Genomic DNA, 16,828 nt, shown 5'->3' with positions numbered 1-16,828 from the left:
ATACCTCTTCCAATAATTGCTAGAGTATTCTACCATATGGATATACATAACTTGAGCACTAAAGAAAGCACTTCTTTTTGAAATAAGCACTCCTCTACGGGTGGTTTTACTCCCCTGTTTTATTTCTGCCTTAAAAGCATTTCTAACAACAATTATGAGATTTGCTTTTAGTTACTTGAATATAAACAAACCTCCTTAAACCTTACCACATCTGCTTCTGGGTGTCTCCCCTCAGTGTGGTACCTAATTTTACCACTGAGATGCAACTTCTGTGACCACATAAAATTTTAAAGGAAACAAGCCAAGTTTTACTTACGTTACTGCGTATTGTGCAAATGACAGATATTCTACTAGAACATCAAGACCTTTATTTTCTTCATTCAGAAACTCTCTGACCCATCTGTTCAAAAAAAAAAAAAAAATCATTGGCAAAGTTCATCGCATGCTCTACCATGAAAAGGACACAGTGAAAACTTGTTTTTTTCCACCAGAAACATTCACCGCCTGAAAGGAACTATGGAGTAAGGCCTAGACTGTAACACATGAGGTAGCAGCTTTTAAATATGGCAACTAAGAAAACCATAATATTTCAGCATGAGCGACAAGGGGTCAAAAAGTGTACGAGTTTCTTCCTTGTATTTTACTGCTTAGGAGACTGACGATAACCTGTAAGGAACTTTCTGAAACAGGAACTTGCTAACTGTCCTTTTCTTCCACCATAATTGATCTGGAGCCTGCTTGTTTAAGGAGCCAAGACTGCACGGGGAATCAGGCAGACTAGGGACATGACAACATAACCACTGAAATCCAGGCCGGATTCCAAATCCACATTCAACTCCTTCTTGGCACACCGAGCTGTAGAAAACACTCAACTAGCCAATGAGAGACCAGTGTTTATGGGCTTCTGGAAATTCAATAGGGATAATGACTTACTTAATTTTTTCCATGAATGTTAAAACCTTTTAAAAAGTCGCAGGCACCACACACCATCATCAAAGCCAAGGCGTGACAAATACCATGCTTCTTAAAATTCATTTTAAAATGATACCACTTTGCATTTGAATGGTGGATCTGAATGCAGTTCACTGAGAATGTTTACACATTTTTATTTGTTCATAACAACGCCTAGAAGATGGAGCAGAGTGATCAGGTACTGAGGATAAACACCTGTTACCGCATGTCACAGACTTCCTCCAGGACATCCACCTTCAAAGAACATGTGATACCCCATCAAGCCTTCACTGGGTTGGAAACTCCAAGAAGTAATAAGTAAAAAGCTGTGCTATTCTATCACAGAAGTGATCTTGGGGTACATCTGCCAACAGCAATGCAAAGTGGTTGCCTTCCTCCGGGAATACCAAGCCAACAAGGTCCACCAGCTATGCACACGATGGCTCCTACGGAAACCAGTTTTGACAGCTATTAGAACAACGGTGGGACAATTCTACCATGTGTCTTTAAGGATGAACAGTCCCTTGAGGTTTCTGTCTTAAAGGAAGGAAAAAAACCTGGTGGATTCAGAATGCCTATTTTTAAAATTTTGTTTTTAGGGGGATTTTGTGGTGGTTGTTTGTTTTATCCTCCAGCTCATCCTTTCTTCTAGTCCTGTCATCTGCATAATGTAACCTCAGGTCTTCAGGCAGTTCCAGAAGACAGTAAGGTGGAAAAAGTAGATAGCTTGCCTCGTACTTCCCCCAAGTGCCTCAGGCAGGCTGTGACAAAACGTATGCACTTAACATAGCCATGTGTAAGTATATAACATTTAATCTAAAAGAGACCTAGGGAATTCCCTGGCCATCCAGTGGTTAGGACGCTGTGTTCTCACGGCCAAGGGCCCAGGTTCAATCCCTGGTCGGGGAACTAAGAACCCACAAACCTTGTGCCCCCCCCCCCCAAAAAAAAAGAGAGAGACCTAAAGTGGAAACACTGGCAAAGAAAACACTACCTTTTGGGTCTCACGAAGTGGCTTTGTTATGAGAGCTGACCAGAACTAAGGGGATGGCTATTAGGAGAGGCTGAAGTTTCATTTCACCCCCACCACATACACGCTCTCACAGCATCTACTTCTAGATCCTTATTTTCATTTGATTTATTTTAAATTACTCCCAATATGGCTAGGTCTCAGAAGACATTGGACATTTTTAAGTGCTGATAATTAAAAGCTTAGAAATGGTAAAAAAAAAAAAAAAAAAAAAAAAATTCCCTTTTAAAACTGGTAGGAGACTGAAGAAAGCTAGAACTCACCATCAAATCAGATGACTAGCTGTGCTCTTGAAATTCAAGCCTCCTAGCCTCTCTGAGGCCTCTCCATTGGTCAGACCTATGGGTTCTGACTGCATAATTTAAACTAGCCCTCCTTGGTGGCTGCACAAAACCACAGGGTCCAGATTTTTCGGAGCAATCTTGGTTTCACATATTCTGTCTCAGTGACCCATAAGAACACTCTAATTTAGGAGTTGAGAAAAACAGCCATTATAGTTCCTTCTGGTTGATTTTCCAGACACTGCCTCTAAAATGTAGAGATGGTCCACGACATCCTAAGGACCTGCTAGCACCTTCATCTCACTTAGTTTAGCCACAAACTGGAGAGAAGGCAAATGACTCATGGATATTAAAACAAAAAAAAAAAGAGGAAGGAAGGAAGGAAGAAATGGTAGGAAATAGCCAAATACAGTCAGAGCTACATTTCTCTTGACTCAAAGTACTAATATGCATATATTTTCATGCAGTGATAAAACCTATTAATTGGCTTTTACTTCAATTTAGCACCCTTATCAGTGCCCCTGCCCTGACTTGCTGACTTTGAGTGAAAGCGCTTTAAAAATAAATTTCAGGGCTTCCCTGGTGGAGCAGTGGTTAAGAATCCGCCTGCCAATGCAGGGAACACGGGTTCAAGCCCTGGTCCGGGAATATGCCACATGCCGCGGAGCAACTAAGCCCGTGCGCCACAACTACTGAGCCTGCGCTCTAGAGCCCGTGCTCCGCAACAAGAGAAGCCATTGCACTGAGAAGCCCACGCACCGCAACAAAGACCCAACACAGCCAAAAATAAAATAAATAAAACCTTACTTTTAAATTAATTCATTCATTAATTAATTTCAAAGTGAAAGTCAGGAGCCAGCTGCTCCGTTCCTAAAAAGTCGGCGACAGTGTAACACGTCCTGCCTTTGAGAGGTTTAATTTCATTTTTAACCTCTTTTTCTAAGCTGTGAGATCTTCCCTGGGTCTCTGTTCTGGCCCAAACCCCTGCAGGTGGTTTAGGAAAGAATAAGATAGAGATCCATCACAGCTGACTACCTTACCCCCTTTGTCAAGTGGTATCAGGTTAGTAAAGTCATCTCAGCAAAAAGGCTACGGATTACAAGAAACGAACAGCCTTCTCTTTTCTTCTTGTCCTCTCAATCCCTATCCCTTCTTCACTTAGGATATTCTGTATAGGAGAAAACAGAGGCGAGAGTGAACTTCTGTGGAAATCAAATAGGTAGAGATGAAAAAAGGGCAACTTTCCAAGCAGTATCTTTAATCTAAAGGCATAAAAAAATGGATGCCCCATTCTACACATTTATGTACATGATCATGACATATCATAAATGGAGGGTTCCCACAGTAAATTTCCATTTTCACCTCTGCGCATGCTACACACGCTTTAATATAGTGCCAATATGCAAACAGTTTCAAATTGGGTGATTACAAGTTTTGGAAAGTAGAATTATTTCTGACTCTGACAGCATGCATCACTTACTGAGTACCTCACAGATTCGATGTAATTACCATATGTTGTAAATTTGAATTTACGCAAATTCCAAATCAACTGCTTAGGAGCTGGAAGGCACAGTGATAATGAGAAATAGCTCAGGAAAAAAAAAACTTATTCAAGGAAGGGCTCTAAATGCAAGTGCCAAGAGTTACTGTTTTACTGTAGACAGGTCAAAGCTTTGTGTCCAAATTGCTATTGTTTTCTCTCTGCCTCCCAAATCTCAGAACCTCATTGTTCTCATCTAGAAAATAAAGTCTCAAAGGACATTACTGGCTTTAAATTTCTAAGATCAAACAACGAAACAGACCCGAGACACACAAGATGAATGGACAGATGGTGAATTCCCTCTGCCAGTTTCCTTTAGAGAGATACTACAGGCATCCGGTAGGAACTGCAGTTGCTGACAAATCATGAAAAAAAAATCACAAGAAGCGAGAGATAGAAGGTAAACATCACCCAGATTCATCATCAGCTACCAAATCTATTTTGTGAGACAGCATCTCAAACTGGTTCTCAAAATATAGCCCATGGACCACCAGGGGTCCCTGAAACCCTCTCAGGGGTCTGTGAAGTTAAACCTATTTTCATACAAATATTAAGTAGTCGCTTTTGTCACTGTGCTGACACTTGCACTGATGGTACAAAAGAAATGTGAATGAAACTGCTACCACCAAACAATACACCTTTTTACTGTATTCTTCACCCCAAGCACTCAGAAAGGGAAAAAAAGTCAGCTTCACTTAAACCTGTCCTTAGTGAAGTGCTAAAAATTACTGACTTTATTAAAGCTTGCTCCTTGAATATATGTCTTTTTAATTCTCTGTGTGACAAAATGGAAATCCCACATATAGCACTTCTGCTGCCTGCCCAAGCACCATGGCCGTCTTGAGGAAAAACACTGGTGCAATTGCTGGAGCTGCAAACTGACCCAGCCATTTTCTACATGGCATGTCCAATGACAGACACATTGTGGTTATTCTCTCTTGGGTATTTGGCAGATATTCTCAAAAGTGAATGAAGTGAGCCTGTCATTTTCAGGAAAGGAACTGACAATATTTTTTGTCAATGATAAAATCTGAGCTTACAAACAAAAAAATTAGAATTCTGGAACACTTATATTTACCACCATGAGTCTGACAGCTTCCCAATACCTAAAGTAAATTCTGATGACACTGGTGACTATTAACAAATATGATTTTATATTGTAGAATAAAATGTGTTGATGTTTGAAAGATCAGGATAACTCAGTGAAACAATATATTTCAAATGATTTTTTCATGATGTTAAAAAGTATTCACGGGTAGAAATACCCATTCAAAGTGAAAGACAGCACAATGGATTTTAGTATCGACATAACAGAACACAAAAGCTCACTGATTCGGTTTCAGATTCTATCAATACATTGCAACTAACTTTAAGAAATTACACCTTTAAATTTTGGTGTGATACCAAAAAATAGCCACAATTATCTGAAATGTTTACTTAAAAACTCTTCATTTTTCCAAGTGTGTATCTGTGTAAGGCCAGGTTTTCTTCCTATACATCAACCAAAACACATCATAACAAATTGAATGCAGACAAAGATATGAGAATCCAGCTGCCTTCTATTAGTGAGACAGTAAAAAGATTTGTAAATCAATGCCACTCCTTGTCACTAAATTGTTTTTGCTTTGGAAAATAGTTATTTTTCATGAAATATATTATTTGTGCTATATTATGTTTATTATTTTATATTTATATATTTACATTAAATATTTATTGTTAAATAAATATTAAATTTTATTAAATAAGCATATCCAAAATTTATTAGTTTAAATTTCCAATATGGTAACATTAATAGCTAAAACCCACATAAAAACTTACTGGGGCTCAAAATAATTTAAGACAGTAAAGGAGTCCTGAAATCAAAAAATTTAAGAACTGCTGGTTTAGATAACAGGCTTTAGATTTGGACATCTCCAGGTCCAAACCTCAGTGCTTCTCAATTGTGTGGACTTGAGCAAGATATTTAATTGCGGACTCTCAGTTTCCTCATCTGTAAAACGGAGGTTCAGAGGAAAAGGGCAATAATAAAAAGATTTCTGTACGAAATAATACATTTAACTTACCAAATACAGTGCTTAGTAACAAATACAGTGCTTAAGAAATGACTAAATGATTATGATCTTGAGGACTTCCAAAAAGCACCATCTAAGGATGAATTAATCGTAGGGTAGCTTGAGGCACACATATACGTGTTAAACCCCAGAGAAGACACTCACTGCACATTCCCCAGCATCTTCCTCCTTCTACAGATCTCCTCCTCTCCTTGCCAACTTGCACCTCCTGCCTGTCACCTCACGCCCATTCTTCTCATCTCCCCCACCGAGATACAGTGGAGCAAGCACCTTTCAGGACGTCTATGACCTTGCACTCAGGATGAAAAGTAATTTTCCATCATAATAGGCAGTTTTACTCAAATGACCTACCTGCAAGGAGAGTGAGCCTACACCTCAGTTTCATGGACTAACATCCGCCAATCTATCCCAACCGCCAGCACCTCTGGAATCTTACCACCCCATATCCAAGACATCCCAACGCCCGTCTCCCAGTAGAGCACAGCCAAGTCAATGTGCTCTAACAGTGCTCAGCTCCCTTCAAGGGTATTTCAAGTCATTGCAAGGGCTTCGATTAGTCATAATCCAATTCTCCTCGACTGTTATAGTTCCTAAGAGTAAGTGAATGAGATTATTTCTAGTCCAATCCTTATTTCAATTTGGCTCCCCCCCAAAATTAATTATCTTTCTCACGAGACTTTTCCATTTATAGTTTTAGGCTGACCCTTTTGCTTGACAAAGCTGTAGCTTGGAATGTTACTTCAGCAAAGCCCCAGATTTTAACCTTGGAATGCAAGCATATGCCAAAAATAATTTTTTTTAAGAGAAGTAGATTTTAAATGTAATTCTTCCTTTTAATTTCTGAAAATCATAAACTCCTAGGGTAACAGGGTCCTTTTAGACAGAGAAGGTAACATTCTCTGCATGGATTTCCTTAGGAATATATTACACAACACTGTCCGATAATTATTACATTTAATATTATTTTCAACAAGCATAACAACAAATAACAGCTATCATATATTGAGAGTAATTACTATGTATTAAACCCTATATTAGGTCTTTCATATGTTATCTCATTTAATCCTTACAACATTCTTATTAGATAAGTATTATTATCCTCATTTTATAGATGAGAAGTTAACTTAGGTCACATGATAAATACAGAGAGTTTATGTAACTTAAGTCAAATAACTGATAAGGGGGCATGGCAAAAATATGAGCCAAGATCTCTCTTTCCCTAAGGAAAATGGGCACCCAATTACCTTTCTAATATAGTACCCCAAAGAGTGCAATAAAAATCTAAGGATTCCCTATGCAGCACCTTGCATTCCCAGAATTCCTCACTGTACTAATTGATTACTTTCACATTATTTAGTAATCCAATCCTTCAGAAGTTTTCCCAATCAAATACGGTCAAGCCAGTTAGTTTCCATCAAGAAAAGTCCAGTTCAGGTTTGGGTTTTCAGGACAAGCAAATCAGGTCAAAATCCTGGTGTGTGATTTTACTCCGTATAAGGTTATGCCAATAATTGGTTTCAGACAATCAGACAATGCACTTCCATGAACTTTTGTGCTGCTAAAGCCAACGCTTTCCAAGTGTCTCACATAGATAGTAGACAAGGGGAAACTTCAGCTGGTGAAGATGAAAGAAATGCAAGAATCTTTCAACATGCCTAGAGTATCCTAAACAACAAACCACTCCAACTGCTTGCAGATTTGCACTGGCTTCCACCCAACCAGACCTCTTCTACTCAGCCAACTTTATATTGGAAATGATCGTCTTGCCTTGGTATTTGATGGTCAATTTCACATTATTTCAGCAATGCTTAAAGAAATGCTTTCTGACAGTTTGTAGGAATCCTGGCTGCAGCTCATGCCACCATTTTCAGTCAAGAAGAAGTGCCAACAGTATGGGGTTGGACGCTACCAAACGGAATCTAGCTCCTGATCCACAAATATTGGAAAGTATTTGAATTTCCTAAGCTTTGGATGCCCAGCTATATTAAATCACCAACACTTTCACCCCCAATAGGCAAGCCTCGTTGTTTTGATCCCAGAGTCCCGATTATCTTATTTCCTTTCAAGGAAAGAGCTGCCAGATTAGGCTAGATAAGAAAAAGAACATCGCATTTTGAACAAAACGTCTGGCTGGCTCTACAGCTGTAGACTTTGTGGAAGTCTCTCACCTTCTCTGGTCCTTAATTCTTTTAATTTGTAAAACGAGGGTCTAGGCAATCCTAAATTTCTCTTCCACTTCTATTTTCATGACACTCTGATCCACTGTTCTATAGCCCATTTTCTGGGACAAGGGTGATTATCAACCTTAGGTTAGAATCAGTTCATCTTCCAAATATTTCATTCTCAAGGTGCCAAACATGTGAAATTATCCTTAAGGAAATGAATATTCTCACCCAGGCTATGGAGCTATAAATTAACCTTGCATTTCTATGACTTAAAAAAGCTTATTCTGAAATAACTGCAGAAAATAACCATTTGAATGGCTTATACCAAACATACTCAGAAGTAGAAGTAAACTGCTACTTAGGTAATTATTTTACAAAGACGCTGAAAAACAAAAATGTAATATATATGTAAAACTTCATTTCCAATAGACCTATCACAGGGGAAAATCCTAAAAGATCTGAAGTCTACAGTCTTTCCCTTGCAAATCTCAAAGAATCAAAATCCAGAGGGGTTAAATGATTGCCAGATGTTAAACAGGTACTTTAGGAAGAATTGAAGCTATATAATAAAATACTGACATCATTCTGCCTTAGAGAGAAACCATCTTATTTGAAGGAACTGTACAATTCTGATTATCTCAGGAGGGAGGGAGTGTGTAATGAAGTTGTACTTGGTTTGAGGCAAAGCAACCATGCTGCTGTATGAAAAACTCTTCGAAATGCTCAGTGCAGAGATTCCCCAAACTTTACTTTCCAGTGTGGATTTAAATTTCATGGTCCTGAAATTTGGGGATGTAGGAAGAAGAGACTCAGAATGAAGTATCTAAATGCAAGGGGGTATGTCAAGTGACACCACTCCAGCTTCTGTCCCCTTCTGGCCAGGGAATTGAGAAAAGAATGAAGCAGCTTCAAGTAACCAGGTCAAAGACCTCCAGGGAAGGCTTCAAGATCTTCCAGGATCTCAGTCTACTTGACTTGGGGGTTCCTGACTTCCCAGGGAATCACTATACACACGCCATCACTGCATGCAAGCAGAGAACTTTACAATTAGTATGAACATCCCAAATCAAGGACTGTCTGTCCTGCTTCTGATTCTTGCACAGTGAGCAATTCAAGAACAAAAACAAAGGTTCCACCCATCTAAACCTCAGTCTCAACGTATAACGAACAGTAAGGAAGCTTAATTCTTTGGATATGATTCAGTCACTTTGTAAAGTGTCCAAAAGCTTTAGAGCTAAAATGTTCAGTGGGCACACTTACCCAATATGGTTGGTTCTTAAAGAAATTTCCAGTTCTCTTAGCACTTGTGTGGACTCTTGAACACGCCGTCTGAATTTCTATAATTCAAGAACACATACTCTCACAAAACATATTTTAGCAAGTGCTATAACTGCAGCTTACTTGTAATAAGTTTAACAGAATATGAAAATATCTCTGCTTCTAAAGTGGGCTTCTCACACATTTCTTTTTGCAAAGCACACAAATTTTTCTCATCGTAACAGTCAGCTTATGTGAAAGGACTGGGGAAAATGACTTATTTCATATACTAAGTGTCTCTGAGTGAGTAGCTTATTTTTTTCCCTACCCCACAATACAACAATACTCACTGACATACCTATGCTGGGGTCCCTAAAATCACCCGTTTCAGTGATTCGCTAGGGCTCACAGGACTCAGCATACAGTTGTTCTTGCCGCTAGGATTTATTACATCAAAAAGATGCAAGGTGTAATCAGCTAAGGGAAAAGGTGCGTGGGGTGAAGTCCAGAGGAGACCAGATACAAGCTTCCAAGAGGATTCACCCATAGGAGTCATAAATGACAATATTCGTGAAATGCTGTCAACCAGGGAAGCTCATTAGACACTTAGTGGCTGGGGTTTTTACTGGCTCATCACTTGAGCACTCTCTGCCTAGCACATACCAAAAGTGCAGCCTCCCAAAAGGAAAACCGGCATTCCGCATAAACCATGTAGTTGGCATCAACAGTTTGGGCACAGTGAGTCATTATTAACAGGGAATTCTGGGAACTCTCCCGAAATCCAGGTCCCCAGTTGCCCACCAAGAGCCAAACTTGCAAGCAGGCCTAAGGTGGCAGTCTCATACCTACGATGCTTGTTCTTTTCTGCATGACCTCACGTGGAAGGTCCCTCCTCTAGACACCTCCCTTCTACTTGAGGAATGTCCTTCCTCATTCCCCTGCCTATCAAAATGCCACGTGTCCTTCCAGAACTCCCTCAGGTCTCCCTTGCCCCAATGAATCCTCCTCTGATAGTAAATGTACTCAATTCTCTATCCTCTCGACTCCAAATAATCTCCAAGGGATCACTGGGTTGCACTGCACGTGAGTTCTTTGGAACACAATTTCCTACAAAAATATTTCTTTACAGTCACTAAAGTCTTAGGCCAGTCTGGAAGAAGGCCATTTGATGTGCAATGCCTTCTGAGAGGCGTTCTATGCTCTCTGTGCTAGAGACCCAAACCACCTTCAGGTTACACTGTTTTCAGGAAAAGCCTTTGAGAATCCTGGCTCAGGATATTAGGGACCCTTCTCCTCTGCTCCCATGACTGCAGAAGGAACAGGGTCATCCAGCTCCAAAGACAAAGGCATCCAAGGACAGGAAGGACAGGAGGAAGGTTAGAAAGGAGGATTCCAGGATGTGGGGAAAGGAGAGCCCGGCCACAGGCAGGCCCGGGTGCCCCAGGGAAGACTGGACCCCTGCTCAACACTGACGGGTTCCTGCTACCCTCTTCCCTTCTGAAGACCCTTTACTTCTCCACCACCTGCTTCTCACCAGAGCAAAAAGTCTCAGTTTCCCCGGCTGCCACTCCTGAAGCACCCAAAGACCTTCTCAGGTGTGTAGCATCCACAACATGTGAAATAAAAGCATCCCTGATGCCATGAAAAAAGAGAGCCACCCCCTCTTTTGTCAAGAAAGGCTTGAGAAACAACAAAGAGTCATCCATAGGTTGGAGCGACATCCAAGCCCAGTGCTTCCTAGAGAGCCTTCCGGCAATGAGGACTGCCAATGAGGTAGGGTCTATGGCCGCACAGCTGAGGAAACCATTTCTAGGTGTGCTGGATGCTCCAGAGAGGCCAGTCCCATGTCAGAGTCACAAGTCTTGGACACATGTGGCCTTTAGGAAATGACTCAGCATTCCTAGCTATGCATTATGCATAGTTCTGATTCGTTCCCTGCCGCCTGTGCTGGTTCCCTAACTGAGCCTTATGCTTCCTCAGGGCAAGGTCATCCCTCACATACACTGTGAGCTACAAGGGCACCCAGTGTAGCACGGAGGACCTAACAGTGTGAAAGAGGATCTGCAGAAGGACTAAGAGGCATGTATCAAAACAAAATAACTCAAAACACTGAGATAAGAGAGGCGACAACAATAGCAGATAACAGTTATTAGGCATTTGCTACGAGGCACTACACTTTTGCAACCGCAGGAAAACTGAGGTAGAACTAAACTGACTTCGCCCTGTATTCTATTCTCTTGGCAACCGTTTGAATTTCAGCTGGTGGACTTTGGACCGCAGAGAAATCTTGGCATCCACTTCCCTAACACATAAACAAGGGCTGCCAACACTCTGCACTTGTACAACGCACCCAGAATGCTTTAAAACACTTCAAAGGGAAATCGTGCGACTGTGGGAACCAGCGAACAAGAGCTGGGTACCACTTATTAGCAGCGTTCACCCTTCCCCCAGCCCTCTCTGTACACGGCAGGCCCAGGGAGGAGCCCACGGAGACAGCTGAGCCCTGGAGACCTGTATAATAGGGTTTCTTTCACAACTGCAGGGCCCACAGAGGACCAGACTCCTTTCTTCATGGCCTGTCGCCTCTCCCTATGCCAGACATGAGCACATCCCCCCAAAGCACAGACTGAGAGCCTCCTGGTATTAAATAAGGAGACTGGTTTGGAGAGATATCTAATTTAGGCTCTTCCTTCCCTGCCCTACAGGGTTTCACTTAAAACTACTTAGAAGAAAATCGAAATAGAAGATGCTTCAGAAATTTTTTAGAAGACAGCAAATTAAGTATCTTCAATTCAATGTGAACAAAAGATTAATGAATGAAGTGCTTGAGGACTCCAGATGCAGTTAAGGGTAAACTGCTCAGCTCAGACTGTCTGGCTAAAATGGAAAGCCTGATTGGAAATCTCTTTCTCCCTGACTCTAATTCAGCTGAGAATCGTAAACTCATTTTAACCACAAGCCATGCCTTACTCCAAGCAAAATCTCCTTTTTTCCAGGCTTTAAGCATGACAGTTATGGTGAGTGGAACAGATCATTTCCTACTGCCAGCTCCTGACAGAACTCTTGCTAAAGCAGGGATGGTTGATCCAACATCCATTTTATTTTCTTCTGAAAGCTGAATGACTGATCTTGAAATATGAGGCTCAGGCCAAACACGGCCATTCAGGTGAATACACTCGGCTAGGGCAGAGATTTCAGGAACGAAGGTCAGCCCAGACAGACATCCTCTGTCTTGGGCCTCTTTATGAAGTTATTTGCGAGGAAGCAAAACACTTTCTGAGCAGCTGATTTGTTGTTGTTCATCTTACATTCCCAGGAATAATTGTTCCGAGGAAGAACTGGGACTTGGCCAGGAAGAATCCACCTCTTCTCTCCAACCATCTTCGTCCCCATGGGGCTTGAGGCTGGAGTCTAAGAAGCACTCTCTAGGAGTTTACGTATTTTCCTTTTGTAAAGAATTTGACAAATGTTGAGATAACTGTCAGGGGCTGGGACACTGAGTATACTCTCAGTCTTGTGTACGAATACGGCATTTCTGCCAGACTCAGCTCAGGACGAGTGTGCCTAATCCTGGGCCTGGGCTGTCCAGCCAGGAGGTTTACGAGTTGGGGGATTTCTGAAAATATTTCTCATACAGAATCTTGCTGCCCCTGTGCAAAAGAAAATAGTCTTTTTTTTTTTTTTCTGGGTTGTGTTTTATGTATATGGGTATGCCTTCCTTTAACCCTCTCTAATGTGATGAAATTGAAAGGTGCTGTATCCTTGGGGAGGGGGACAAGAAAGAAACTAAGAATTAAGCAGCTGTCTCACTTAGCAGGCCTGACAGAAGCTCTTTTAAAAGAAGAAATGTGTGTGCCGTAGTTATGAGGAGGGTATTAGGATACTTTGATAGGTACATTCTTAGAAGAGGAGGATATGTTACCTATGGCGCCTAGGCGACAGCAAAGGTCCACAACCCATTTGCATCATCACTCCTAGACTTTATTTCCGCCTGTCTGCATAGTAACTACAGGACAAAGGGCCAGGAAACGTCCAAAAGGAAATAATAGTTGCTCTCCTTTACTTGATTTCTTGCGGCGGGGCGTGGGCACAGTGTTTAGAATGTAAGCAGAAGATGCAGAAAAAGGAGCTTAAAAAATATATCTCAGAGCCAAGAGCCCTGGAAATAGGAGCTAACTAGGAAAACTGTGCCTTTCTGCTCTCATGAGTCACACACTGAAACAACAGAGGGAATTCAGCTCAAGATATTTTCAGGGCAGCCTTGAAAGCAGGAGCTGTGGAAGGTCAACCGAAAAACAAGTGCTGTCTGGTGACTAGCCCTTTATCCATCTTGAGCAAGGGCGGCTCTGCCCTGAGACATCCCAGGACTGATCCAGGCCCCAGGGCTGTGCCAGGCTACATGCTTTACCACAAGGCATCAGTTTAAACCAATTGTGTGGCTGCACAAAGCAGGGCTTGTTTGTAAAAGGAGAGAGTCCGCTGAGAATGGAATCAGCTATTCTCTCCTTACCTTCTTGGGGCCAGGGGCACGGCTGGGGCGGGGGAAGCCGCTAAAAGCATCAACACAGGATGTGAGTGCACAGCTGGGATGACAAAGCCCCAGTGATTTTTCAAGGTCTCTGGAAATGCACCAAGGCATGAAAGACAAGTATTCCCTTTGCTAGGCCTGTTTTTCTGGGGGCCTGAACACCTCTGGACTGAACCTACCGCCCTGTGTAACTGCAAATGGCAGCAACTCAATAACCATCAGAGGTACATGACTCCCAACTCAGGAAAGTACTTTTAAACACATTCTCAAGCCAGGATGGCTTTTTTCTTTGTCTTTTCATGTTGTCCAGCTCCAACAACTCCAAGGTTGTTTTCCCAGAGGCTCTGGCAGAGGCTATAATGGAGAGGAAGGAAGGTCTCCTCCAGGGCAGGAGGATTCTGCCTGCTAATGAGGAAGCAACAACACAAAGTGGAAACAAATCCATCTTACCTTCCGGGTTACAGCTGGATCCAGATAGCCTTTGAGCTTTTGAATATAAGTATGGGGAGGGTTCTTCACCTGGAATCGTTCCTGCAGGAAGCATGAAAGTAAAGTAAAAGCATGAAAGCTCTGAAGGTATGACGGTCAGCGATACTCACACAGATTTATACTGCTGACCCAAAGCCAAAACGCATCTGCCGCATGACCATAGCCCTGCAAAGGTCACTGGGTTTGAATCTTTACAGTAGATGTTCTTATCCCCTCCCTCTTTGCCTACGAGGAAACTGAAACTCAGAGCAGATCAGTTCTTCCCTAAGATGATGCAGCAAGTCAGGGGTACAAGTAGATTCAAACCCATGTTTGCCCAACTCTAGAGTCTGACCTGCTTTCTCGGTGGGGCTCTGCAGCTCTCTTTCTCAGAATAATGTTCTGCCCAACCTGTGTTCAGGGACCTCTTTTAGCAGGTCTTCCATCTATTGCATATTCTTTGAATATCTTCAGTGTTGGCAAATCTTTTTCTTTTGAATATTTATTTTATCTTTGAAAACACCAAAAATTTGTCTCAAACTAGATAAAACTAATTTGTTTCAAAAATGAGTCTATTGCTCAGAGACTGCGGTGAGTGTGTATTTGTGTGCATGTGTGTGACCATTAAAGTGTTCCTAAGGCAGTTTCCAAATCAGAAGACTTCAAAGTATTGTGAACAAAGGCACAATCATTGAAATAAGCATATTTATATATATATATATAAAAACACATATATGCCAAGGTGATATTTGACTGTGGATCTGGAGTGGGGCCCATGAATCTGCATTTCTAACAAGTTTCATGCTGACAATGTGGATGGAGGGACCACACTTTGAGAAACTCATGCCCACGTGTATCAGGTTTTACACACCATAATGTCCAAAGCAGAATAAGCATGAGTAAGCTGGGCAAAATCCAAAGGCCCACACTATAGAATGGTAAGTACTATACTATAGTCATATAATGATATATGACATTCTGATGAAAAAGAACACACTGTATTGCATGGTTCTATGTGGATGGATTGTTGAGACAAAAAAGAACAAATGATTTCTTTCACAAAAGATGCAAAATTAAATACTAACTGTTAGGGACACATATATAGGTGGTTTATTCACACACACACACACACACACACAGACAAGAGGTGGGGGAGATTTGCATTAAAATGATAGTCAAGGACCAAGGAGGGGGAAGGGAAATACAGATTGATCCTGGCTGGCAGTGTTCTTTTCTGACCCTAGAAGTACTTACACAGATGTTGCTTTTACCTTACTTATTATGCTATTCTTAAGTTTCACAACCTTTCCTGTATATACACTATATTTAATACACCAAAAAAGTTTACATAAAGCAGCTCCAAAAGGAAAAAAAGATTTGTCATGAAATCAAGACAATTCTTATCAGGTACTTTTCTGCATACAACTCAAAAGATGTTTTCCTAGTAATTCTTTTTAACCTGATTATTGCTTATGCCAAAATGGAATTTTTTAGTATTTCACAACACTGACAATTGGCCAGTATGTTAAGTGTTTGTTTATCCCATATAAATTTGTATTTCTCCAATACAAGGAACCACAACATTCTTCCCAGTCCACTCAAGCCTTGCTCACTTACAGATTTAGAAATGCTTAAGATCATCTTACTATTATCAAAAGATCATCTTGTTAGTGAAAATATATATTTTATTATTGTTTAATACTACTCTAAAATAAAAGAAATTGGCTTAGAGTGAGACACCTATCAATACTTCCCCTTTATTTAAAAATGATCATGGTAAATTTCATAGTATACAAACTACCTCTCAACGGAGCTGTTTTAAAAAAAGGTCAGCTTATTATTTCTAATTATTCCCCCCAATTTTCTATCCCACAAGCAATTTCTAATTAATGATTCACGCATATTCGACATCTCTGGCGCCATCACTGTATCTGTGTACCAAGTCCTAATTTTTTTAAACAAACACTATCACTTTACTAAGGGATCAGATAGGATCCAATGGCCACAGGGTTTTAGCAATAGCCCAGCTGAGGGCTAAAATAATCACAAAAAGTTCCCAAAAAACTGAACTGACAAGCTATCTAGAAACCAGTTACTATTTCCAACCTTGTGTATGAAAACAGCTGATGCCAGAGATATACTGGCATATAAATAAAATGCTTTTTAATAATACAATCCAATTACCCCAACTTTTAAATATATATATATATATATATATATACACACACACATTTTTAAATTTTATTTATTTATTTTTTTTGCCATATGCGGGCCTCTCACTGTTGTGGCCTCTCCCGTTGCGGAGCACAGGCTCCGGACGCACATGTCCAGCGGCCATGGCTCACGGGCCCAGCCGCTCCGCGGCATGTGGGATCTTCCAGGACCGGGGCATGAACCCATGTACCCTGCATTGGCAGGCGGACTTTCAACCGCTGCGCCACCAGGGAAGCCCCAATTACCCCGATTTTTAAAAATCCCATGACAGAGACAACTCACCCTGTGCTCCATTCTACTATAGCAAATACTACCTACCTCT

General features: G+C 41.1%; 1 protein-coding gene across 2 annotated transcripts in view; it reads right to left on the bottom strand.

Moving 5' to 3' along the window:
• Nucleotides 1–16,828, bottom strand: part of FMNL2 (formin like 2) — a 305,055-nt gene that overhangs the window by 89,346 nt on the left and 198,881 nt on the right. For both annotated transcript variants that reach the window (XM_082840757.1, XM_082840758.1), the window contains exons 3-5: nucleotides 14,275–14,355; nucleotides 9,300–9,376; nucleotides 317–400 (exon numbers count right to left, since the gene is read on the bottom strand). In XM_082840757.1, coding sequence (XP_082696883.1) covers nucleotides 317–400; nucleotides 9,300–9,376; nucleotides 14,275–14,355 — 242 coding nt within the window. The remainder of the gene's footprint in view (nucleotides 1–316; nucleotides 401–9,299; nucleotides 9,377–14,274; nucleotides 14,356–16,828) is intronic.

This window comes from Leucopleurus acutus (assembly GCF_964270905.1).
Source record: "Leucopleurus acutus genome assembly, chromosome: 6".
Lineage (NCBI taxonomy): Eukaryota > Metazoa > Chordata > Mammalia > Artiodactyla > Delphinidae > Leucopleurus > Leucopleurus acutus.
Note: the sequence above shows the minus strand (reverse complement) of the source record. Positions and strands in the feature narration are given on the sequence as shown.